The 23,974-nt window shown below is 42.6% G+C and overlaps 2 protein-coding genes across 3 annotated transcripts in view; both read left to right on the plus strand.

Moving 5' to 3' along the window:
• Positions 1 to 1,172, plus strand: part of pds5b (PDS5 cohesin associated factor B) — a 48,468-nt gene extending 47,296 nt beyond the window's left edge. For both annotated transcript variants that reach the window (XM_017491078.3, XM_017491079.3), the window contains exon 34: positions 187 to 1,172. In XM_017491078.3, coding sequence (XP_017346567.1) covers positions 187 to 222 — 36 coding nt within the window. In that variant the 3' untranslated portion in view covers positions 223 to 1,172. The remainder of the gene's footprint in view (positions 1 to 186) is intronic.
• A 1,167-nt stretch (positions 1,173 to 2,339) lies between these two features.
• Positions 2,340 to 21,361, plus strand: trmt9b (tRNA methyltransferase 9B). Its single transcript, XM_017490166.3, has 4 exons — positions 2,340 to 2,916; positions 15,708 to 15,900; positions 16,404 to 16,577; positions 19,543 to 21,361. Exons 2-4 carry the CDS (start codon positions 15,747 to 15,749, stop codon positions 20,472 to 20,474), a joined length of 1,260 nt encoding a protein of 419 aa, XP_017345655.1. The 5' UTR covers positions 2,340 to 2,916; positions 15,708 to 15,746; the 3' UTR covers positions 20,475 to 21,361.
• Positions 21,362 to 23,974: the final 2,613 nt, after the last annotated feature.

A 23,974-nucleotide genomic window follows, 5' to 3' on the forward strand; every position in this document is an offset into this window, starting at 1 on the left:
CATTCTTGCGTCGATCATTTCCTACCAGAACCTCAAAATTAGATTTGAATATATGACAAGCCTTTCTTTAGAGAGATTTCAGAGACGTGTTATTTTTTTTTTAAACCATGTGTTAGTCCACGTGTTATTTCCAGTAGCAGTGTTGAGTGGTGTGCTCAGTGCTTGTTGTGCTGGTGTATACTGTAGGTGCGACGGAAGGCTGGGAGGCGAGAGCGGAGATGAGGGAGCTGGCGTTCGTTCTCCCTTCAGAGAGAGGTTCATCATGGCCGAGCTTTGAAAAGCCCCGGAACACATCAGAGGGAATTTTTTATTTTTTCTTCTTTTTCTGAGTGTTTGGACTTTTTCGGAGCCGTGCATCCGCTTCAGCCGTGTTTCGCCGTCTTTTCTGCAGTAAGCTTTTTCGCCGCGTCGCTCCACCATGACTCGTGGTTTGTTCCGCGTTGTTTTTCCACATGTGCCGACCATGTGTAAAACCTTGGCTTAAAAACACACACACACACACACGCGTGCGCGCAAACTGTAAATAGTCTTTGTTCTGTTGCCCCCTGACCCTGAAATCCCCTCCACTTTAGGGAAAACTGTATAGCTCTTAACTTTCCGGATTTTATGATGTTGCATCGGCTGAATTCGTTCAAGTATTAAAGGAAAAGCGACTTTTAGCAGTACTGTATCTGTCCAGTGTGTTTTCTGTAACATTCTGTACCGAGCGACATGAGGTTCTTGTTTTTTTTTGTCGTTTGTTTATTGTTTTTTTTGTTTGTTTTTTTTGTAGGCTTTTTTTTTTCTTTTTTTACTGTTTGTCATTTTACTCTTTCCCTTTTTAACCCCTTGTCATTTGTGTAATTCTTGTGTGCATATTATTGTGGATGTGCAAATGTGCCTCTGCAGGAAAACAAAAAAAAAGATTTAAAAAAAAACAAAAAAAAAAAAAACAAAGGAAAGAATGAAACACTGGTCTGATGATTAAAAATCACGTATTTGTAAAACATTTCCTGCCCAGTATTTGTTTGTATCAGTGTTTAGAAAGAGCGAGAGAGAGAGAAAAAAAAGAAAGGAACGTACGGTACAAAGCAATCGGTTCTAATATTTGGCTGTGTGTTGCGGAACACTTGCGGATTAAAATCGCCCACTTTTTCAGTCTGCTGAACCAATAAACTATTCTGTTTAAATAATCGGAGTTGTTTACTGACCCGTCGATCCATCCGAGTGTCACGTTTCCTTGTTTTGTCCACGATGTAAGAATGAACGGGTTGACGTTCCCCTGGAGATATTTATGGTGTTGCTGAAATGGAAAAAATGAGTCATTTAATCACTGCAGTGGAACACTTTTCTCATTCACTACTGCTTAAAAATAAAAATGCTGTTAGGCCTGAGCGCAATGTGTATTTAACTTAGTGAGGGGGAGACCCAAGCACGTTGTATATTTAATATTCAACTCTAATATTGATTGTTACTCTACAATTCTTCATGACCAAGACCTGTAAAAACCACTGCATGGCCAAAAAGTATGTGGACCCCTCACCATGTGTGATTTATTCCCCCCTTTTGCTGTGATGATAACCTCCCCTCTCCATCGGGAAGGCTTTCCACTAGATTTTGGAGTGTAGCCGTGGGGATCTGTGTTCGGTCAGCGTTCCAGTTCATCCCAAAGGTGTTCAGTGGGGTTGAGGGACAGGGCTCTGTGCAGGACACTCGAGTTCTTCCACTCCAGCCTTAACAAACCAAGTCTTCATGGAGCTTTGTTTTGCTGGAACATGTTTGGGCCTCTTGGTTCCAGTGAAGTGGAATTGTAACAGGACCGCGAACAAAGATAATACGATACTTCATTAATCCCCGGATGGAGAAATTAGGGAGACATATTCTATACAATTGTGTGCTTCTGATTTAGTTTGGGGGAAGAACCACAAACAGGTGTGACGGTCACGTGTCCACATACTTTTGGCCATAAAATAAATAAATAAATGAGGCTGTTTTATAGGAAAGTAATCAACAATGGTACACTCGTCTCACGGGTCCTCTTAGAGAAAATTTCTCCACACCTTCTGACTAATCGGAATTGAGTATATGAGTGTGTGTGTATGTATGTATGTATGTATATACACACACACACACACACACTTAATAAATATATATATATATATATATATATATATATATATATATATATATATATATATATATAAAAACAAATAAACAGAAATAAAGGTAAAAATATTGACTTGAGTGCATGTTTTTTTTTTTTTTTTTTGCGCACTAAACCCTAGCTGTAGATCTCAGTAAAAGGAGCTTGCTGCGCCTGATCATTATGTATTTGTTACGTTTGCCGTCACGTGACTTCAACTGACCAATGACAGCAGCGAGATCTGATGCCCAACGCGAGCCGTGTTCTTTTGCGGTTGTTTTTTAATCCGCCCGTATTTCCAACCAACCCAAGTCCCGCCTCCTGTGCTGTCGGATTGGTAAATGAATGTCCCGCCTTCCGTGCGGTGATGCGCCGTTTAGCGTCCAACTGATTGGCCAACTTAGACGTCTTTCGTCTGCATCGTTATGGCAACAGAACAGAAACAGCGGAAGCGCCTGAGAGTCCTGCAAGAAAGGCCAGGCCTGACTGGTGCTTTTTAAAGCGAATTGTTTTTATTTTTATATCTTTAAATTATTTTATTTATTTATTTGCTTTAATTTTCTGCGCCTATACTCGTGTAATTCATTCGTTTACTCATTTGAGCCATTTTCATTGCTCGTTTAAACCGGCCAATCGGAGTGCAGTGGGCGGGGCTTATAGGAATACGGATTAGGAAACATTAACGTGTCGTTCGTGGCTGCGGTTTTCGCCGTCACTGGGATCAGAGGGGTTTCTCTTATCACCGCTTATCGCCTCGGAATGATGATGTGACTCCGTGCAGTGAAGATGTCGCTGTAAGTGTGTGTGTGTGTGTGAGAGAGAGAAAGAGTGTGTGTGTGTGTGTGTGTGTGTGTGTGTGTGTGTAAGCAGCACTTAAAGGGCACGAAGGTACGTAACACTGTTGCAAAGCTTTTAGGTGTGTGTGTGTGTGTGTGTGACGTCAAAACCTGAATCCCTAGTGAATATGTAAACTTTCCACACCAGAGTTCCTGCTCATGAGCAATGCATTAAAATCTGCTTTGAAGTATAATAATAATAATAATAATAATAATAATAATAATAATAATAAACCAAAATAAATACAGGCAGAGCAGCGTGATTGGTTTTAAAGTGCTGTTTTAGCTGTAAACATCACTTTTGCATGTCTGCAACTGCACCCTGTACACTCCACTGTGCAGATCAAACAAAGACATGAGTGAATGAACGAATGAATGAAAGACAGAAAGGAAGAAAGAAAGAAAGGATGTACCTTTTTAGTGCAAAAGTTTGCATCACCTGTCCTCTTGGAGGCCTAGATGTTTTGCGGTTCTAGGGAAATAATCAACGTTCAGGTTCATGGTGGTGTGATGAAGCGTGGTTAAAACTCTATTCCCACTCTGAAGTGTTTATTCCTCTTATTCCACAGCAATTTGCCAACAACTTTTGTTGATTAAAGAACAGCACTGTACTTTTGTTTGTTTTTTGTTTTTATCCCTTTATAGGTACAGTTAATGTTGTGCATTGGAACATCCAGGAAACAAGATGGTCACTGTCTTCATTTATAAGTCTCTTGGGACACAGTGGCTTAGAGGTTAGCACGTCTGCCTCGCACCTCCGGGGTTGGGGGTTCGAATTACGCCTCCGCCCTGTGTGCGTGCTTCAGGGGTTTCCTCCGGGTTGTCCGGTTTCCTCCTCTAGTCCAAAGATACGTCTCGTAGGCTGATTGCGTTTCGAAATTGTCTGTAGTGTGTGAATGTGTGTGCGATTGTGCCCGGTGATGGGTCGGCACCCCGTCCAGGACGTTCCCCGGGATAGGCTCCAGGCTTCCCACATCCCTGTGTAGGATAAGCGATAAGACGCTCCATTTCCAGCTTTTTTTTTTGTTCCCTCTGTGCCCAAATTATAGGATGGACACCTCCTTGTTTGTCTTTTGTTAACCGGAAGTTAGCCGGCTAACTGATGCATATTCTCCTCCCCTCAGCAGTGATCTGTCTAGTCAGTGTTTATAGATTTAACCAGCGAATATATCGATCGATCTAAAGTAAATACTCGTGTGTACACGCTCTCAGAAAGGACGTGTTGATATCCTACACACTTTGTGTTATTACTCTCTCAACACACCTTGTGTTAAATTATCCAAGAAATGTGTTTTTTTTAAAAATGACCGACACGTGTTAAATTATCGTCCGATCGCGTTGCGGACCGCGCTGCCGACGTCATCGCGAATTCGTCTCACGGCGAATGTTCGGTGCGTTGAGCTTTAGATCGTGACCGCGGAGTTGGAGTCCTGAGGCGAGGAAACCGAATGCCCACAGGTGAGTCAGCGTTCATCTCTGTTTAGCGTTAACGCTGCTGAAAATGTATTTATTGGAAAAGAGTATCGTTAACTTTGCCCTATCGCTACGGCTACAACAGCGAACATCTTGTACTGTTCCACTAAGAGTGTCGTGCGTTTCTGTTGGCTGTGAAATATGGCTCGAGGTTATTCTATAATTCTTCGAGTTAGCTAGGGTTAGCTAGCTGGATGTTGTCATCAATCACAGTAGGGATGAGTGATGCTAACCTAGACGCTCAGCTGAGTTGATAACATTACTTTAGCATACAGCTGGCGGTAATGTTAGATATTCCCATTCCCTTTTTGAAAGTAATAACCTAGCATTACAGCTATTCACCGTGTTGTAATACATAGTGGGTTAACGTTAAGTGTATTTCACAAGTGTTCTGGACAAGGCAAGCCGTTGTAATTAGCATTAGGAGGATTGGATAGAGGCGTGTTCCTTCATGTATTCGGTGAATGTTAATGCCGGGTAACGGGTGCAGACCGTCAGCGGCTAACGGAACTTCGCTAGCTCAGTAACGTCGAGGCCAAAACGTCTTCACGAGGTTAACGTGACAGAGAGAGGATAGGGTTATACAGAAGGCTGTAATGCTCTCAACTACCTCTGTAATGTTGGTTGAGTTAAGTAGGTTGTGCGAAAACAATTAGCAGTGAGGTGCTAAAGGCGGGAAAATAAAGATTCGCAAGTCGGCTAGATTTTCCCGGTGAGTCTACAGCGCCGTTTTGTCGATCAGGAGAGCCGAGGTCACGTTTCCAAAAGCACACAATTTGGGATTCGGTTTTTCACTTAAAGCCCAGCGGCATTTGTTCATATTTTGTCGCTAACAACTAACCAATACTCTCTTCTTTTTTTTTTTTTTTTTTCTTTTTTTTTTTTTCTTCCTCTCTCTCTTTTACAGCTTTTCAGATGGAAGGGAGTGGGATTCTTGTCTTCTCGGATGGCGTTAACATCTGTTAAATGTTTAAATATCTTAATAAACGTCACCTGAATTTCATGCGGTTGTTTTGTTTCTTTTGTGAGCATTTTAGAGTAATTGTCCGGGGGGGGGGGGGGGGGAGTATAAACACCACATCCCTGTGTTGTTTCGTGTTGTTGTTTTTTTTTTAAACACATCTTTGTGTGGAAATGTACTAACACGAAGCATGCGTTAAATGTGCTGACTCATTGATTGCGCTGAAAGCGATACGAGTAAGAGGTGCTAGTCTTGTTTACTGCTGACGCTGTGAGCAGCCATGTTGATCTGAGACCCTCCCGAGTTCCCGAGTAGGAATTCTGATCCCAGGTGGAATTTACTTTGGGGGTTTTTGTTCCTGGTCAGAGTTCGGGAATTACGAGTCGTGACCTCTAGTCGAATGCAGCTGTCGGTAGGCTGACTAGACGTCGTGTATTCCTCACGTGTTTCAGTATTTCGGGGTTCATCTGTCCTGTATTTCTGTTTAGGTGGAGTATTGTGCACGTGAACGCACACTGATGATGATCGTGTGGGTGGAACAGCATGAAATAATCCTCTCCTACACACTTCATGCAGACTTGAATTAATCACATCTAGCTCACGTGTCATTTAAATAATCGTATTATGCAAATCCAACCTTGTCTTATGCGTAATCGGATGCATCGTTTCCGCTGCTTAGTGTCCTCCCGGACATCTGAAGTGGTTTTGATTCGACTTTTGATCCCAGTGTGGAATAAGTGGGAAGACTTGGGATGGGAATGGATTTCAAGGTCGTGGATAACAGAAATGTCCCGGGAATATTAGTGAAGTCCTGGCAGAGTGGACCACTGAGTCATGGAGATATTTTAGTGAGGATCCAGTCACCAAGACGGTCTACGTAATCGTATTTACCAAATTGGATTTAAAAGAGACCTGACCAAGATGTTAGGGCTTTTGGTCCAATTTTTATTGTTTTGAAGGGCTTAACGATTACATACTGAATATACAATCTATCAAACTGGAACTTCATATCATGCTCGGTGAATTGGTGGAGAAATCCTTTAAATAGTGAATGAGCCTGTATAGTTCATTTGTAATATTTCAGTGATGTCACGTGACCATAACGTCTGCCGTCAGCCCCCCTCCTCCCGCCTATATACAGTTAAACCTTCTTTTCTTTTTTCCTTTCTTTTTCTAGAATCGTCCTACATTCTGCTTTAAAGGTGCGTTTGGCAACATTTTCCGAGTGTTCATTCTGGATTTACTGTTTCTTATTGTTCAGTACAGAGTGAGGACTGACGGGACGCCCAGCTAAACACCAACGAGCACTGCAAATCAGAAGACCGATTTCCAAATGGGTTTTGGACTGAGGCCAACAACCCAACCTGTGATATCTTTAAGGCAAGATATTACAGGTTGATAATGATGGCGTTCTTTAAAACAATGCACTGCCCTCTAATATTGGCACCCTTGGTAAATATGAGCAGTGGTTGGATCTTCCAGCAGGACAATGATCCAAAACATACATCAAAATGGATTACTGACCACAAAATCAAGGTCCTGCCATGACCATCCCAGTCCCCTGACCTGAACCCCATAGAGAACCTGTGGGGTGAACTGAAGAGGAGAGTCCACCAGCGTGGACCTCGAAATGTGAAGGATCTGGAGAGGTTCTGTACGGAGGAACGCTCTCAGATCCCTCGCCATGTATTCTCCAACCTCATCAGGCGTTATAGGAGAAGACTCAGAGCTGTTATCTTGGCAAAGGGAGCTCACACAAAGTATAATTGCTGCACACCTATATTTAAGAGAGATTTTTTTTTGTTAAACTTGTGTATTGTTTGATATTCATGAGAGCAGAGTATTTTTGTGAATTTTTATTTATTTGATTTTTTTTTTTTTTTTTTACAAAATATCAAAAGGTTAAACAATAGACAATTTTTCACAGCCTTCTTTGCTCATATTTACCAAAGGTGCCAATATATAAAATAATATATACACACGCACACACACACACACAGAGTGGTGCTTGAAAGCTTTTCTTGTTTTGTTTTTTTTGTTTTCCCCCTAATAGCCTTCTGGCTTGTCTACGTTTTCTTCACAAACCACAACGTTCCTTTTGAATGCAGTGGCCATGTACCCCTTGCACCCCTGCCATGTACACCATTGTTGTGCGTGATGAGGTTCCACACACATCTCTCTGAATGTAGATCGGTGGCGTCCAAACACTTTAGAGATGGTTTGTAACCCTTTCCAGCCTGACGAGCTTCAACAACTCTTTATCTGAGGTCCTCAGAAATCTCCTTTGTTCGCGCCATGATACGCTTCCACAGACACGTGTTGTGAAGACCAGACTCCGATAGATCCCTCTGTTCTTTAAATAAAACGGGACCCTCACTCACACCTGATCATCATCCCATTGATTGAAAACACCCGACTCTAATTTCACCTTCAAATGAACTGCTAATCCTAGAGGGTCACATACTTTTCCCACTCAGATATTTGTAATATTGGATCATTTTCCTCAATAAATAAATGACCGAGTATAATATTTTTGTTTCATTCGTTTAATTGGGGTCTCTTTATCTACTTTTAGGACCTGTGTGAAAATCTGATGAGGTTTTTGGTCATATTTAGGGTTCACAATCGTTCCAAGCACCACTGTGTGTGTGTGTGTGTGTGTGTGTGTGTGTGTGTGTATGTAAATGAAATGGGTATATCTCTAATTAACATTACGTTCTTTAATACTTGTAAAATTGTACTCACTGGCGAATTGCTATGGTTATAAGACTGGGATTGGTTGGGATTTGATTTTGCTGCATGCATTCTGACAAAAGAAACGACTCCCTAAATCGTATTTGTTGGTTCCTCATCATTATACATCATTCTGTTTCAGTCTTATTTTCCGACTCTGTTGCGTTTCCCTGAGAGAATATCAGTGTGTGGGTTTAGTTAAGTCTCTCCACTCACCCAGAGCCTCCGTCCTTCAGCCGCTAACCCGAGAGCCAAAAATGAAATATGTGTGTGCTAAGATAATAAGACATCTGATGTTGCTTTAAAAATCAGAGTCATTTATTGTGAAAGTAGTTGGCGATTGCAGCCCTGGTGTGAAAATATTGTCTGTAATGAGAGGCCGCTGCACAGTCTGGTGCTGCCTCCTACATGACCTGCGCTGGCTCAGAATAGACTACATTTGCACGTCTACATGACTCGCATCTCAAATCCAGGTGACAGTCCTGGAGAAATTGTATTATCGTGTCTGATGGATGAACTTGTTTGTTTGTTTTTTGGTGACACCATCAGATACATGATTAGGAGATAGACGAAGGATGAACGCTGAAAGATTGCGAGACAAGCGGTTCTCTGCTAACCGTGTCTGATCCTGACTGTGCTGGGTGGTTTTCTTTCCAAGACGTCAAGGTCATAAGAGCAACAGCCAGCCTGCAGGGGTTTTTTATATATGACCGATTTTTATAATAAAAAACGCCGCTTTTATTTATATAGCGCTTTTCCCAAGCCCAAGGCTGGCACGTAAAGATAACGACAACACGACACGCTCATCAGTATGCAGCATGAATCTGTGACGGAGAGAACAGGAGGTAGAGAGATATAAAACAGGGTGCAGAGATGAGTCTGAGATTTGCAGCGTTCAAAGTCTGTGCTTGAGGGAATCGTGTTGATGAGTAGCACGCACGGGCGGGGGGCGCCAATACTTTTGTTTTCGTTTGCGTGAGTAAGGCCGTTGAGCGCAAATGGCTTTTCTGTAGCTGAATTGTACATTTTGATAACACCGTCCTGTTATACTCAGCATGTCCGACCCAAATTCCGAAAAAGTTGGGACGGTATGGAAAATGCTAATAGAAACCAAGGGGAGTGATGTGTAGATGTACTTTGACTTTTATTTAGACAAGAACAAAGACGAGGTATTTGATGTTTTATCTAATCAACTGCATGGTTTCTTGACGATAAATGTTTATTTTGAAATTGATGCAAGCAACACGTTCCAAAAACGTTGGGACGGGGGCACTTTAGGACTAAGAACGATGTGACGAGTAGACATAAGAAGGTGATGTGAAACAGGTGAAGAAATCGTCTAATCATAGTATATAAGGAGCCTCCAAAAAAGGCCTCGTCCTTCAAGAGCAAGGACGGGTCGAGGCTCGCCAATCTGCCAACAGATGCGTCAGCGAATAATCCAACACTTTGAGAAGAACATTCCCCAAAGACAAATCGGGAGGATTTTGGGCATTTCACCTTCTGCATTGCACAATATAATTAAAACATTAAAGGAATCCGGTCAAATCTCGGTGCGTAAAGGGCGAGGCCGAAATCCACTCCTGAATGCGTGTGATCTCCGATCCTTCAGACGTCACCGTCTTAAACACCGTCATGAGTCTGTAATGGAGATCCTGACATGAGCTCGGGAATACTTTGGTAACCCTTTGTCAGTCGACACCATTCGCCGCTGCATCCACAGATGCAAGTTAAGGCTTTACTATGCAAAGCAGAAGCCGTACATCAACACTGTCCAGAGGCTCCGCCCACTTCTCTGGGCTCGGTCTCATCTGAGATGGACAGTAGCACAGTGGAATCGTGTTTTGTGTGTCATGATATGGGGGCGTGTCAGTGCCCATGGCATGGGTAACTTGCACATCTGTGAAGGCATCATTAATGCAGAAAGATGTGTACATATTTTGGAGCAACATACGCTGCGATCCAGAACAGCATAACGCCACACCACATTCTGCCCGGATTACAAGCGAAGGGTTGCGTAAGCAGAGAGTGTGGGTGCTAGCATGGCCTGCCTGAAGTCCTGACCTGTTTCCATTTGGGAATGTGTGGCACATTATGTAGCACAAAATAAGGGAACGAAGGAACCGTACAGATGTGTAATGGATGAATGGGGGAAAATTCCGCTTGCTAAACTTAACCAACTGGTGTCTTCACTCAGCGCCCAAACGCTTACGTGTTGCTAAAAGAAAAGTGCTACGCATGTTACACAGCGGTAAACAGTCGGCCGTCCCGACTTTTTTGGAGTGTGTTGCAGTCATCAGATTTGAAATGAGTGTGTATTTTCAAAAGTGAATTAAATCCAATTAAATACAAAGTGCTGGCCCTGGAGACTCCTTCCAGAAATTCTGAACAAACATTTCCTTACAGAAAGCTTCAGTAATCGACACCTGACCAATCAGAATCCAGATTTCAACATCACTGTGGTATAAATAGAATTAATATCGCTAGTATGATGAATTTTGATGTCACAGTACACTTTTGAGACGTTGCAGAGATAACCTGTACTTTTATACGAGCAGATGAAGCTTTTTGTTGTTGTTGTCTTAAATGTTTTATTAATTTTGTCCTTTTTAAATAAATATAAAAGTACTGAACCTACATATTCAGGACAACAAAGGGGAGTGGCCATTGGGTCTCCATGGGATCTGATCTCCTTATCCAGGACAACATAAGGGTTGATTAGAGAAAGTATTCCATCTCTGGTTAATGTTAGTCTATAATTATCGTCAGATTTATTACCAAGCTCTCAGCTAAGAATACTTCTAAAGGTCAAACTCTCCAGAAACTGTTGTTGGCATTTATCAAGTAGTAGGTTGCAAGCATCAAATCCCTTTATATGTCTAAAATATGGCAGTGGATTACTGATGATTTGGGGCTGTTTTTATGGCTGTTGATCCAGGGACTGATTGTTCGTAGGCTTGTATGGTATTGATTTTTTTTCTTCTTTTCTTTTTCCTTCAAAATGATGATAAATGATTTATTAATCCAGAAACAATATCCTGTCATATCAGGTGTAAGGAAAGTATGGGAAGGTGTTAAAAACCTCTAAGCTGTGCAGTGGGGAACTGCTTGTTGGCAGTGGCGATCGGTACATTTGTCGATTGAATTCTTTTACGAATCATGGCCAACATTTTCACTGCGAATCTGCTGCTCGGAGTGTTTGAATGTGTCTGAGCACTGACTGGAGAGACATCACTTTCAGCATTATTTGTAGAGTGGTAGCTTTGACACTTCGTTCTCCAAGGCCAGAGCACAGGTGAGGAGGAAGGGGGCGGGGCTAGTTAGTTAGTTAATATCAAAACATCTGCGCAAATTATTCCAGGGTTATATGTCGAATGTCTCCTCTCCCATTTTCCTTGCCGAGAGAAAGACCGCTCTTCTGGCATATTTTGGAGTGATAACTCGTACTGGCGCTCCTGCAAACAATCCGTGAAGGTCGGCAGGTCTGGTAATACAATATGATGGTAGTAAACATGACTGATTTATCGTGGCGGCGTAATATTGTGTCGAAACGGATAAATCATTGCGTCGCACGAGCTAAATTGATGTCATGTTGAATTCTGCGACGTTAAAAGGATTTTCAACCCAAAACCTGGTTGCCTCTTCCACGAGGATTAAAAGATTCGACTGTAGATGGGTTTTTCTCCAAGCGTACGTCCAAATGAACACTGAAATGGTTGCGAGACACGAAATGTTTCGCAAAGAACCTTCTTCGGTCTGCGTATTGAAAACTTATGGTCCAGATTTTCTTTGATGTCTACTTTAAACCAATCTGAGGTTTAAGGGATGACGCTTGAAATGTTCTACATGCGAGAGAGTCCAAGATTCCACGTGATTCATTGTAGGAGTGGAAATAACTTTTGAGTATGATACATTTCGAATGAATCCGAACAGTGTCCCCATATGTTAAAGCTTAAAACGTCAGCCATTGTTTTGGGTTGTTAATGTGATGTATTAATGTTAGCCCGTTTTTGCGAAGCGTGCCAATAATTCTGGTGCCGCGTCGACGTCTTCAAACGTTGCGCTGTGAAATATCGCCTCTAGTTGCAGTACGGTTGATTTGCTCTCCAGACCTCTCCAGGCACTCGGTGGAATTTAAAATGTTGCTCGGTGTCTTCAGAAATATTCAGCGTTGTGTTCACGGTGCACATGGTATTTCAGTTCGGTATGTTGACACGCACGCACCCGAGCGTCCATATGATGTAAAAGAAAACGTGATTCATCAGACCAGGCCACCTTCTTCCATTGCTCCAGTTCCGATGCTCACGTGCCCATTGTAGGAGCTTTTGGCGATGGACATGGGTCAGCATGGGTGCTCTGACCGGTCTGCTCCTGCACAGCCCCCCTGTGATGCACTGTGCTTTCCGTCACCTTTCTATCAGAGCCAGCATGAACTTTTTCAGCAATTTGTGCTACAGTAGCGCTTCTATGAGACCGGACCAGATGGGCTAACCTTTGCTCCTCACGTACATCGGTAAATGGTAAACGGTCTGCACTCATTTAGCACTTTTTTAACCTTAGAAGTTCTACAAAGCGCTGTTCACTGTTTCTCATTCACACACACTCACACACCAATGGTAGCAGAGCTGCCATGCAGGGCGCTAACTTGCCATTGGGAGCAACTTGGGGATCAATGTCTTCCCAAGGACACTTCGGTATGTGGAGTCACGTGGGCCGGGAATCGAACCGCCAACCCTACGGTTATTGGACAACCCGCTCTACCACCTGATCCCCCGCCACCCAGGCTTGGGTGCTCACTGTGGCGCTTCCTTGGACCACTTTTGCTACGTACTATCCACTGCACCCACAAGCCCTGACGTTTTGGAGACGCTCTGACCCAGTTGTCTAGCCATCACGATTTTATCCCTTGTCAAAGTCGCTCAGATCCTTACTCTTGCCCATTTTTCCTGCTTCCAACACATCAACTTAAAGAACTGACTGTTCACATGCTGCCTAATAAATCCCACCCCGTCACAGATGCCATTGTAGCGAGATAATCAGATTTATTCACTTCACCTCCCAGTAGATTTAATCTCATGGCTGATCCTTGTAGTATCTCCGTCTACAGTTATTATTCTAATGATTTTTAATATATATTCAACATGTTTTTGATATACGTTCCAAAGTGCGCTAATTTCAAGAGACGGAAAGTATGTTTCTACTGATAAAAATGCTTTAAAAAAAACATAAAAAATCTGATAACATATCAAATAACGTCGCCTCAGATGAAGAAGACTAGATCTGGCGTGTATGAATTTCTGTAGCAACTACAATGTAAGAAGCCAAGTCATAAAGCGTTAGGGTTGTAAGGGTTAATCTGATTTTGAGCCGAGCAGGGGGATGAGGTGGCTCATCTGAAGAGGCTATTGAGCGTGTGTGTGGGAGGGAGATCATTAGAGAAGGCACTCTGTGCTTTTTCTGAAGCACGGTCATGTTGTCCTAGGCGGTGAGGTAATTGATGTGGCGCTGTGAGGAGCAGAGTTTTATGAAAGACCCTGTCCTCACCAAGGACAGAGTGGGTGTGAGCAACGCTGCGAAAGATCACCGTGTAGAGACTTCATATCTGCGTTTGTCTACACGATTGTTTAAGGGCAGTATGCCGTATGAAGTTGGCATACGCGTGCGGAAACGATGAATAAAAGCACCCGACAGAAGTATCATGTAAGGGATAAAACATGCCGTGATGTGGTCCGACATGAAGCTTAGTTACTGTTGTTGTTAACGTTGAGTCCGTTTTCAACGTGCGACAGCACGTCCCGGCGTGTTTTATTCCTCTTGTACCGCAGCAGTTTGCAATTTCTGTTCGTTAAAGAATGCCACATCGTATTTTTTCTCTATTTATATTTACATTCTTCACGTGTCTGTGTGAACCGTTTTTCAATGCTCTGACCGTACGACAATGCTGTCTTGCCATCAAAAACTCATCGTGTCGCAGCATTGAAAATTTGTTGCGCTTTCCTGTCGGTGTGTGTGTGTGTGTGTGTGTGTGTGTGTGTGTGTACAGTACACATCTAGTGTAGATAGGTTGCAACCTTGTGGCCAGCTTCGTGTACAAAGTTATCAGCCAGTCCATGAGCCGTGGGCAGTGTGTCTGAGCGAGTTTTCCCGAAGCACTTCTAGACAGACTTTAGTCTGAGTCTCAAAGAGCAGCAGCATCAAATAGCGTTTTTTTTATTTAATTTTATTGATTTTTTTTTATAAGTACGTAATAAATATATAAAAATCCCGACAGTTATTAGCTAAAAAGTGTAAATATGCCCAAATTTTTTTTAAAAAAAATCCCAAAGGATATCATCTGGAAATCAAATATGGCTTAGCGGTTAAGGCTCTGGGTTACCGATCAGAAGGTCGGGGGTTCAACCACTGTTGGGCCCTTGAGCAAGGCCCTTAACCCTCTCTGCTCCAGGGGGCGCTGTATCATCTGCGCTCTGACCCCAACTTGCAGGTATGCGAAGAAAAGAATTTCACTGTGCTGTAATGTACACATGAACAATAAAGACTTATCTACTTCAGATTTCTTCCCGTTTAACATAAAGGGGCGGGGCTAATCCCGAGTAAACTGCGTAAAACCATCTATTTATTTATTTATTGATTTATTTTAACAATGTGATTCCAGCGGTCTTTTACTTGTCGCACTGTACATGACGATCCCAGTAAGCGTTCTGTAACAGACTAACTTGTTTTTCACGTCAGATTAAACCATGAAGAAAGCTGCTACGTTTTGCTGTACTGGGAGCACAGCGATGCAGCACAGGTTCAGCTCTTCAACTGGAAAGTTTTACACGTCATAAACTCTCTGAACAGAGTGTTTGCCCTTCTTTTTAAATTGTTTACATTTCTCCGTCGCCACTGCCGTGTTTGTAGCTGTTGGTAGATTTTAGAGCGTCATAGCAACGCTCGCACGGAGATATCAAGCAAAGTTTTCTGACGTCTCGACCCGTGACCGAAGTTTATCCGTTGCGGTGTGCGTCCGTGTCTGTGACGGCAAGATCGGGCAGGATATCGGATCGTGCACGGTGTAAAGCTTCAACCTCATCAGTAGTAAGGCTGATTGCGATGTCTGGTCCTTCCTACGCAATTGTTATAAAAACTTTCGCACTTTTAAAAGATCTCTCCGAGTGAGTGCTGGGTTAACTGCTTATCAAAAGCTAATCGAGCGAGCTAACGCTAACCTAGCGAGTGCTGACTCCTATATTTGGGTGAGTTGGTACAAATCCTAATTCTTGGATAGAGAGATGTCAATCAGGCATGCTAATTAGAATATTAGACCACACCCACCTGGACAGGTGTTTAGATGGGTCAGATCGACGAGCTGGGTTTATCATATTTACTGTTTTTAAAGCTTCCCCCATGTCCCCTGGCACTTTAAGATTTTGTCACGCTGAATTTGCAGCCAAAGTGATGGTGCTGGGAAAAGGCTGTTTGTCAAGAAGGCATCCTGCCGCACTTCTCACAGGGATAGATAAGGAACTGTTTCTCTCTCTCTTTCTCTCTCTCTCTCTCTCTTTCTCTCTCACTGTCTCTCTCCTGTTTTCCTTCTCAGAGCGCCGAGGATGCTGTGCTTGGCTAATTTGTGAGCAGCATGGACGAGGCTGCCAGCCAGCTGGAGAGAGACCATGTTCACAGCGTGTACGAGAGGATTGCGCCGTTCTTTAATGACAGTCGCTACAAGGCTTGGCCAAGAGTCAAGCAGTTCCTGTTGGAGCAGGAACCAGGCAGCATCGTCGCCGATGTGGGTAAGGATGCCGTTTTACGTCTTATTACCTGCAAAGATGAGCATTCTAGCTTTTCTGGGTTTGATATGTCCTTGCTGTGACCTTCTACGAATCTGGATTCTTTACGCAAGTTAAGTGGTGCAGCGGTTTCTTTTCTTTCTTTTTTTTTTCTTCTTCATTAAAAATTGCCGCTATTTATTTGTAAGATCATGACCCTTTTCGGATCACGAGCTCATTTAGAGGACGGCATGTCTGAAGAGAGAGGTTTTCAACAGTGTTGTGTCGTTCAGTTTGTGAAATATCCCGCTGTTAAAATAATGAGCTCGGTATTCTCCTCGGGTTGGACGTTTTTGGAAACGGAATACGATTTGTCAGCTCGTAAAACCCAACGAGCGCAACCGAATTATATACAGAACGATCAGAATGTGACCTGCCTGAGTTTTGTGTTTCTTGTCCTTGTATAGGTGTTGTCTCACCCACCTTTTTAAGCCCAAAGTAATTTGGCATGTTTTCCAATGTGACAGGATGTGGCAATGGGAAATACCTGCACATCAATGAAAGCATCTTTAAGATGGGCTGTGACGTGTGCCGTCCGTTGGTGGATTCGGCCTGGAGTCGAGGTCATGAGGTTCAGCTGTGTGACGGTCTGCGTTTACCCTACAGAGACGGCTGTTTTGATGCCGTGCTCTCCATCGCAGGTAATCCACACCAGATTTACATTACTGCCAGGTTCACAATGTTCTGTAGGCGTTCAGATATCACCGTTAGTTTCTAGTGCCAGTGTCGACATTTCAGACTGGGGGATGGGATTGGGGTTTAGGCTTGGGGTGGACTTGGGCTTTGTGATTGTGGGAATGAATTGGGGTTTCAGACTGTGCTTTGAGATTTTGCTTTAGGGAATTTGGGTTTTTCAAATGCGGGTTGCGGTTTCAGTGGTGTTTGGGGTTCAGAGTGGGGTTTTTGATTGAGGGTTCAGAGTAGAATTTGGGTTTGGAGGTTCAGAGTGGGATTTAGGACTGGGGTTTGGGGTTTCAGACAGGAGTTTCAGGACTGGGGTCAGATTGTGGTTTTGTGTCAGACTGAGTGAATGTATTAGGTAATCTTTCTGTATTCAATGTTCTCATTTAAACAAGGTTTTGAGCTGGCGTTTGGGGTTCAGACTGGGGTATCAGCACTGGGGTTTGGGGTTATTAAGTTCTGTTTGGGATCTTGTACTGGGGTTTGAGGTTGGGGGGGGGGGGGGGGGGGTGTTCTTTTGAGTGTATTTGAAGAACCACAACCACATCATATTGTCTTTCTGTGTTGAGTGTACTAATTTTATACATGGTTTACACTGGGGTTTGGGTTTTCGGACTAGGATTTGTGGTTGGGTTTTTCAGAAATGGGGTTTTGGGTTAAAGACTGGTGCTTTGGACTGGGCTTTTGGGTTTTGGACTCACCAGCATCACAAAATAAGCCCTACAACTGTGGAACTTATCATACATGTGATCAAATGATTCAATGATACACTTTTGTGGTTAAGACTTTTAAACACCACTCATTCTATCTTTATTTCACCTGTATATATGCTCATCTCAAACAAACAGCAAAGATGTCCATGTCTTTTAATAAACTTGACTCACCGGGTGCGTAGGTACTTAATAGCATTAAGGGCACCAGTACAAAACAGGAAACAGTGACTCACACGCACTTCTGAACGCTGCTGTGCTATTTCAGTCTGAGTCTCATGAAGATTTAGTTTAATTAAGTGCAAGAAAATGTAAGGACATTTTCTAACCTCAACTTCCCTCAAACTGTCAGAACTTTTCATATGGCTCAAGGCATTCTCGAATTGTTGCGCATTTTCAAACGTTTTCCATCATCCTGAGGCAAGATCCGAGGTCAACGATCGCACAACGCCGTCTTTCCGAGGTGCAGAAATAGTAACGTTAAACATTTTGATACAACTCTGTAGTCGTTACAACTCTACTGCTTAAAACGTGTCCTCGGATTTAGCTGGCGTTCTACAATTTGAGCGTTATATTTATAGTTTTCTTTATGGATGCATTTCCCATTACATGGTTATCTTAATTTTTGTCTCATTAATGAGCTAATTCACTGGTTTAATCAGCCAGCAAATCAATTACCAGAATGTTTTTGTTAATAACCATAGTCTTGTTTTATATTTGGTTCATTTTTTTAAAACTGAGAGCTTTTGGTGATGTCTTATATTCACTAAATCAGCTTCATATGAGCAATCATTTTTATATAGTTGCAATTTTCGTGTAAAAAAAAAAACAAAAAAACAGACGCTTTAAGTAAACTAAATGTATCGGATCATTTCACTGTTCGTTTGAATGAAACTTCATGAGTTTATATATTACCCTACGCAGTTCTCACACCATCTGCTCGACTGCCCTATTATTAATTGTAATATTAAAGCCCCAGCATATGTCATATAGCTTTATTAAAGCGGGATGGATCGTTCAAAACGAGCTCTGTTACTTGGATACTGGATGTTTTCTGTGTGTTTGTCTCACCTGGCAACCCTCGGTCATCCTCAGAAGGCGATTAATGCGACCATTCATGAGTGCAGAGGGTCATTTTGATAATTGAATGCTTTTGTGCATGAACGTTATTTTCTCCTCTGTGTTTTTGTCAGTTGTGGGGGTTTAAATAGCTTACAGAGATTGTATTACATATTTTATTTATCACACACATCATAAAAGTTGCATCGAAGAGTGTACATTGGTGCGATTCATATGACTATGTTGCTGTATTGAGCAGTAAAAAATATATAGTTTGCAAAATGATTTAAATAAAAGTTGTGATTGCGTAAGTATTCACCCCCATTGCTGTGAAAGCCCTACATTAGTTCTGCCGCAACCAGTGTCCATCAAACGTCACCCGATATTAGTTTAATGGAGTCAACTGTGTGCGATTATTTAAAGTGTCATGCGATCTCATCGCATCATGAAGACCAAGGAGCGATCAAAGCTAATCTGGCATTAGGATCATTCAAGGTTTGGTTATAAATACATCCCAAACTTTGAACATCCTGCAAAGCATCATTAAATCCATTATTTAAAAAATGGAAGGAATATGGAACTACTGCGACTCTGTCTACAGGAGGCCAAAAGTCTACCAAAAGTCAGCGACCGAGGAAAAAGGTCATTAGTCTGAAAAGCGATCATGAGGTCAAGGATAACTCTCAACGTTATGCTTCCACCATGATGCTTCACTGTAGGGATAGTGTTTTAGGGTGTTCAAATAACACCCTTGAGGTTATTTGACAAATAAAGGCATTTTCATGTACTTCAAAGTAGTACTCTGCTTTGTGGAGCTTCCTTACTATGATTGTACTATGACCAGCTTCTCCCATCTGAGCTGTGAATCTGTCCAGCTCCTTCAGAGTTACCCTTGCTGTCTTTGTTTCTACTCTGACTAATGCCCTCCTTACCTGGTCTTTTGGTTTGTTTTTGTTTTTTTTGGTGGACGGAATCTTCTTGGCAGTGCCACGGTTGTGCCGTATCCTTTCCCATACTAGTGCTACAGTATTATCGCAGTATTCTGAAATAATTAGTGTAACTTGTTTTTAAAAAGTAAAACCAAAAGTTGGAAGTGTTTTCACTGTACATCATCTGCAAATGCATTTCCGTTATTGAAGCCATTTTTCTCTTCCAGTCATCCACCACATGTCGACCAAAGAGCGTCGGATCCGGGCGCTGAAAGAGATGGCGCGCACACTACGAGTTGGAGGTCGAGTCATGATCTACGTCTGGGCCATGGAGCAGAAAAGACGCAAGTTTGAGAAGCAGGACATCTTCGTGCCCTGGAACCCCAACCCTCCCTTATCCTCTGCCTCAAGAGGACGTCTCAGACCAAGGCAACGTGGCAGTGGAACCCAGAGCGTTAGCGATGCCCCAGAGTCTGACGACATGCACAGGAACACAAGCACATCGTCAATGGTAGATGAAGAAGATCCAGGAAGCCCCGCACAGCAGAGGAAGCAGAAGCTTTGGTTTTTCTCCAGGTCTCTGGACTCCGTGCTGGATTTAAGCAGCCTGACCGTGTCTCGCTCTTCCTCCAGAGAGCTCAGTGCTTTCTGCAGCCCCACTGAGGAACCTGAGGCGAGAACCCAAGCGAGAAGCACAAGAGGACGAGCACTGATCAGACAAGTATCCAGCTTTTTCACCAACCCGTCCTCCAGGAACAGCCTAGAAGAGGACGTGTTCGTCTCAGAACCGCATGAGCAGATGCAGAAAGCCGAGTGTGGGAACGGGACGGTTTCGGTCGCACTGGTGCAGGACTGTTCATCAGTGCCCTTACCGGATTTGGTGTCTCGACAGAGAGAGCGCTCAGGTAGCGAACGTCTCGGAGAGGACGATGGAGGAGATCTCGGACAGGAAAGTGCAGTGTCTCTTCAGCAGCAGCAGGAGGAGTGGAGTAAAGACAAGCTGAATGAGTCGTGTCTGCGCTATTACCACGTCTTCAGAGAGGGGGAACTGACTCAGCTGATCGAGGAACATGTCGAGGAACTTCATATCCTGCAGACCTACTTGGATCATGCCAACTGGTGTGTAGTGGCTGAGAAGGTCCATGTGTGGAGGGTTTAGTTTCTTTGTTTATTTATTACAATATTTAATTTTTTAACAGTGTAGTCTTTTAAAATCGTTTTAATGTTTCTTTTTTTAAGGATCTGAATCTTTTTGACTGCAGTGGTCGTATCTGTATCCATAATAAACCCATTGAGGTTGTAGATCATCTTATCTGAGGAAAGAGACAGAGAGAGAGTGTTCAGTGTGATGCTTGCTCAACTGTTTAACGAGCTTGGTGCTGTGATGCTTTTGGGAGTTGTATTACAATTTTCTTATTAGCTTTTTCTGGTCTGAAATATATATATATATTTTGTTTTTAATTTATGTATGTCGCAAATTTTTCCACTAACTAAGGCAATTTAAAATGTTAAAAGTTTACTAATATCCCTTATGGCACTGATTTTCATGGCAAATACAATACTGTTAGCTGTCTTAAGCAATTCCTGCCTGAAACGGACATCATTGCACATCGTCGTACTGAACCAAACAATGTGAGCACATAACTAGCATTTAAATAGTGAATGCTCCCTTCTCAGGAGTTTGTTTTTCTGTCATGTGATCGTGGCGTATTGTGTTATGTTGAACTGTTTACCCAAGATGAATGGTCATATTGCTGCTTGTTGGATTTCAGTAGATCGCACAAAAAAATCCCTTCCTCAAAACTTCTAAATAATTCCATTTGAACCATTGGCTGCTGGTGTTGATGAACATTTTACATTGTAATGCTGATGTACTGTGTCTACTTATTGTGCCGTGCCACGGGTCTTACGTTACTATCCTTTGTAAACTTGAACCATTTTGTTTTTTGTTTTAATTTATTAAACTGTGTGTTCTTACTGTTTATTTAATAAATACTGTATAATTGAGTGAGTGTAAGTGAATAAATAGGCTATATTTTATTCTCATCTACTCGGATATGCTGTGATCATTTCATTTATCTCTTAAGAACATGGTTAATAAACACATCAGTTGTGTGTTTTTTTTTTTGTTTGTTTGTTTTTTTTTTTTTTTTTAAATGATTAACAGTTTGAGATGCTATGTAATGACTTCATACTTAATTAAATCGGACATTTAAAGAAATTAAGTGCCGTCAAATTCTCAGAGCTGGTCAAAAGACAGTAATAGCACCGATTTAACTCATTTTAATGTTATTGTTTCTATTCTAACAACTCACATAATCTGAGAGCAATAATAAACAGATTTTAAAAAATGTATAATCATTGATATGGTAAAGTTTTTTGCAAGGACAATTTTATTGAATATTTATAGAAGGAGTCTCCAGTGTCAACTATGTAAATTCCACCATGTGAAAGTCTGGTTCTGTTTCATTGTTCCAGACCGCCAGAGACCGTTAGTACATGGGGGAAGGAGTCGTGTTTCGTGCATCACATTGAGAGTGTCGTTTTGATTCAGTCACATGTGACCTTGGCCAATGGCATGATGGAAGCTATTTCAGTTTCCGCCTGTCGCGGTCGATTCCGCCTGTGGGTTGGCGTTGCTCCCCTCGATATCCCCTCTATCCCCTTGTGTCTCGAGAAAACAAATGAACGAACATACATTGGATATTGGATTTTGGATTCGTCATTGGATTATATCAGATTCGTTGGAATTGCTTGTTGGATTACTCCTCGAACAGGGGTTTAAATATGAGGTATCACACAGGCAAAATTCCCTTAGTCGTTCATAACAATGGGTAAGGAATATAGTTGTGATGTGCAGCAAAAGGTTGTTGAGCTTCACAAACTGGGAAGTAGCTATAATAATATTGCAAAAGCATTGAAAACGCCCATTTCCACCATCAGGGCAATAATTAAGAAGTTCCAGTCATCTGGAAATGTTATAAATCAACCTGGAAGAGGACGTGTCTATATTGTCTCAACGCACTGTGAAGAGGACGGTTCGAGTAGCCAAGAAACCTCCATGGATCACAGCTGGAGAATTGCAGAAGTTAGTTTCATCTTGGGGTCAGAAAGTCTCCAGAACTACAATGCAAAGTCACCTACATCAAAAAGGACTCTACTCTCATCCAAAAAACAAATTCAAGCATCTTCAGTTTGCCAGACAATACTGGAACTTCAAATGGGATCGGGTTCTATGGTCAGTTGAAACCAAAATAGAGCTTTTTGGCAATAAACACCAGGTAGAGCAGGTTGTCCACTAATCGTAGGGTTGGCGGTTCGATTCCCGGCCCACGTGACTCCACATGCCGAAGTGTCCTTGGGCAAGACACTGAACCCCAAGTTGCTCCTGATGGCAAGTTAGCTCTGCTATTGGGTGTGTGAATGGGTGAATGAGACACAGTGTAAAGCACTTTGGATAAAAGCACTATGTAAGTACACCATTTACCATTTAGGTAGCCATATGGATAAAGTATCTCATGCCCACGGTTAAAAGTGTTTTGGAGCTGTTTTTCTGCCAGAGGACCTGGACATTTTGTTAGGGTACATGGCATCATGGACTCTATCAAATATCAACAGATATGAAATGAAAATCTGACTGCCTCTTCCAGAAAGCTTAAAATGGGCCGTGGTTGGATCTTCCAGAAGTACAATAATCCAAAACATCAACACAAAAGTGGTTTACTGACCACAAATTCAATGTCCTGCCATGGCCATCCCAGTCCCCTGACTTCAACCCCATAAAAAACCTTTGGGGTGAACTGAAGAAGAGAGTCCACCTCGAAATTTGAAGGATCTAGAGAGATTCTGCATGGAGGATTGGTCTCAGATCCCTTATCATGTGTTGGGCCCTTCAAACCTTTTGAGTTATCCAGTCCCATGGCTGGAGGACTTCCAGATACCTAGCTGTCCTGACTTTTACAGAAGTGGTCTTCTCTGCATTTCGCTCAGCCCGGTCATCCAGGCCGGACCACACACTGGCAGAAATGGCAGAAGCCCATGATAAGGGGCTCAGTAACATGCCTCCTGTAGAGCCACGTATTTCTTCCCTGGTGGTATCTCCAGATGAAGCCCTGAAACAGGAACTCCACTGCCCCAACCTGCAATGCAGGCGTACTAATGACTTATTAGTCCATATTTATAACACTGTGTCAGGGTTGAGTTGTGTGGGAAATTCAATGGCCCATCTGTTGCTGGCACTCCATTCTACCATGACTACGGCACCATCAGATAACACTGAATCAGAACTACTTGATGCTTCACTGCAGGCCTTGGGATCAGTTACATTATCCAGTGGAAAGGCTCTTGGACTTATTATGCAAGCCAGACAGCAGGTGTTGCTTACATAGTCCAAGCTTCCAGAACCATGCCGTAACAACCTTCACCAGTTACCACTAGTGCCTAGTCAGGTTTTTGGTCCGGCTGCTCAGGAGGTCCTTGAACACAGAGCACGGGCAGCAGAATCCCGATTTCAGCATGTTGAGTGCAGTGTGAACTACCCTAGCCAAGTTTCACACCAGATGCCTGTTGGTCATTCAACTTCACAACAGCGTAGACAGGAGCAGTCTTAAAGGCCTCTTCAGCATGCTCTGGTTTCTGACATGGCTCATCATCAAGAGG

This window comes from Ictalurus punctatus, chromosome 17 (genome assembly GCF_001660625.3).
Source record: "Ictalurus punctatus breed USDA103 chromosome 17, Coco_2.0, whole genome shotgun sequence".
Taxonomy (NCBI): Eukaryota; Metazoa; Chordata; class Actinopteri; order Siluriformes; family Ictaluridae; genus Ictalurus; species Ictalurus punctatus.

Excerpts from the sequence above, each read along its gene's own strand:
- trmt9b (XM_017490166.3), top strand. The coding sequence starts at position 15,747 with ATGGACGAGGCTGCCAGCCAGCTGGAGAGAGACCATGTTCACAGCGTG. Across the intron at positions 15,901-16,403 it reads CAGCATCGTCGCCGATGTGG|GATGTGGCAATGGGAAATAC; the intron begins GTAAGGATGCCG and ends CCAATGTGACAG. Across the intron at positions 16,578-19,542 it reads TGCCGTGCTCTCCATCGCAG|TCATCCACCACATGTCGACC; the intron begins GTAATCCACACC and ends TTTCTCTTCCAG.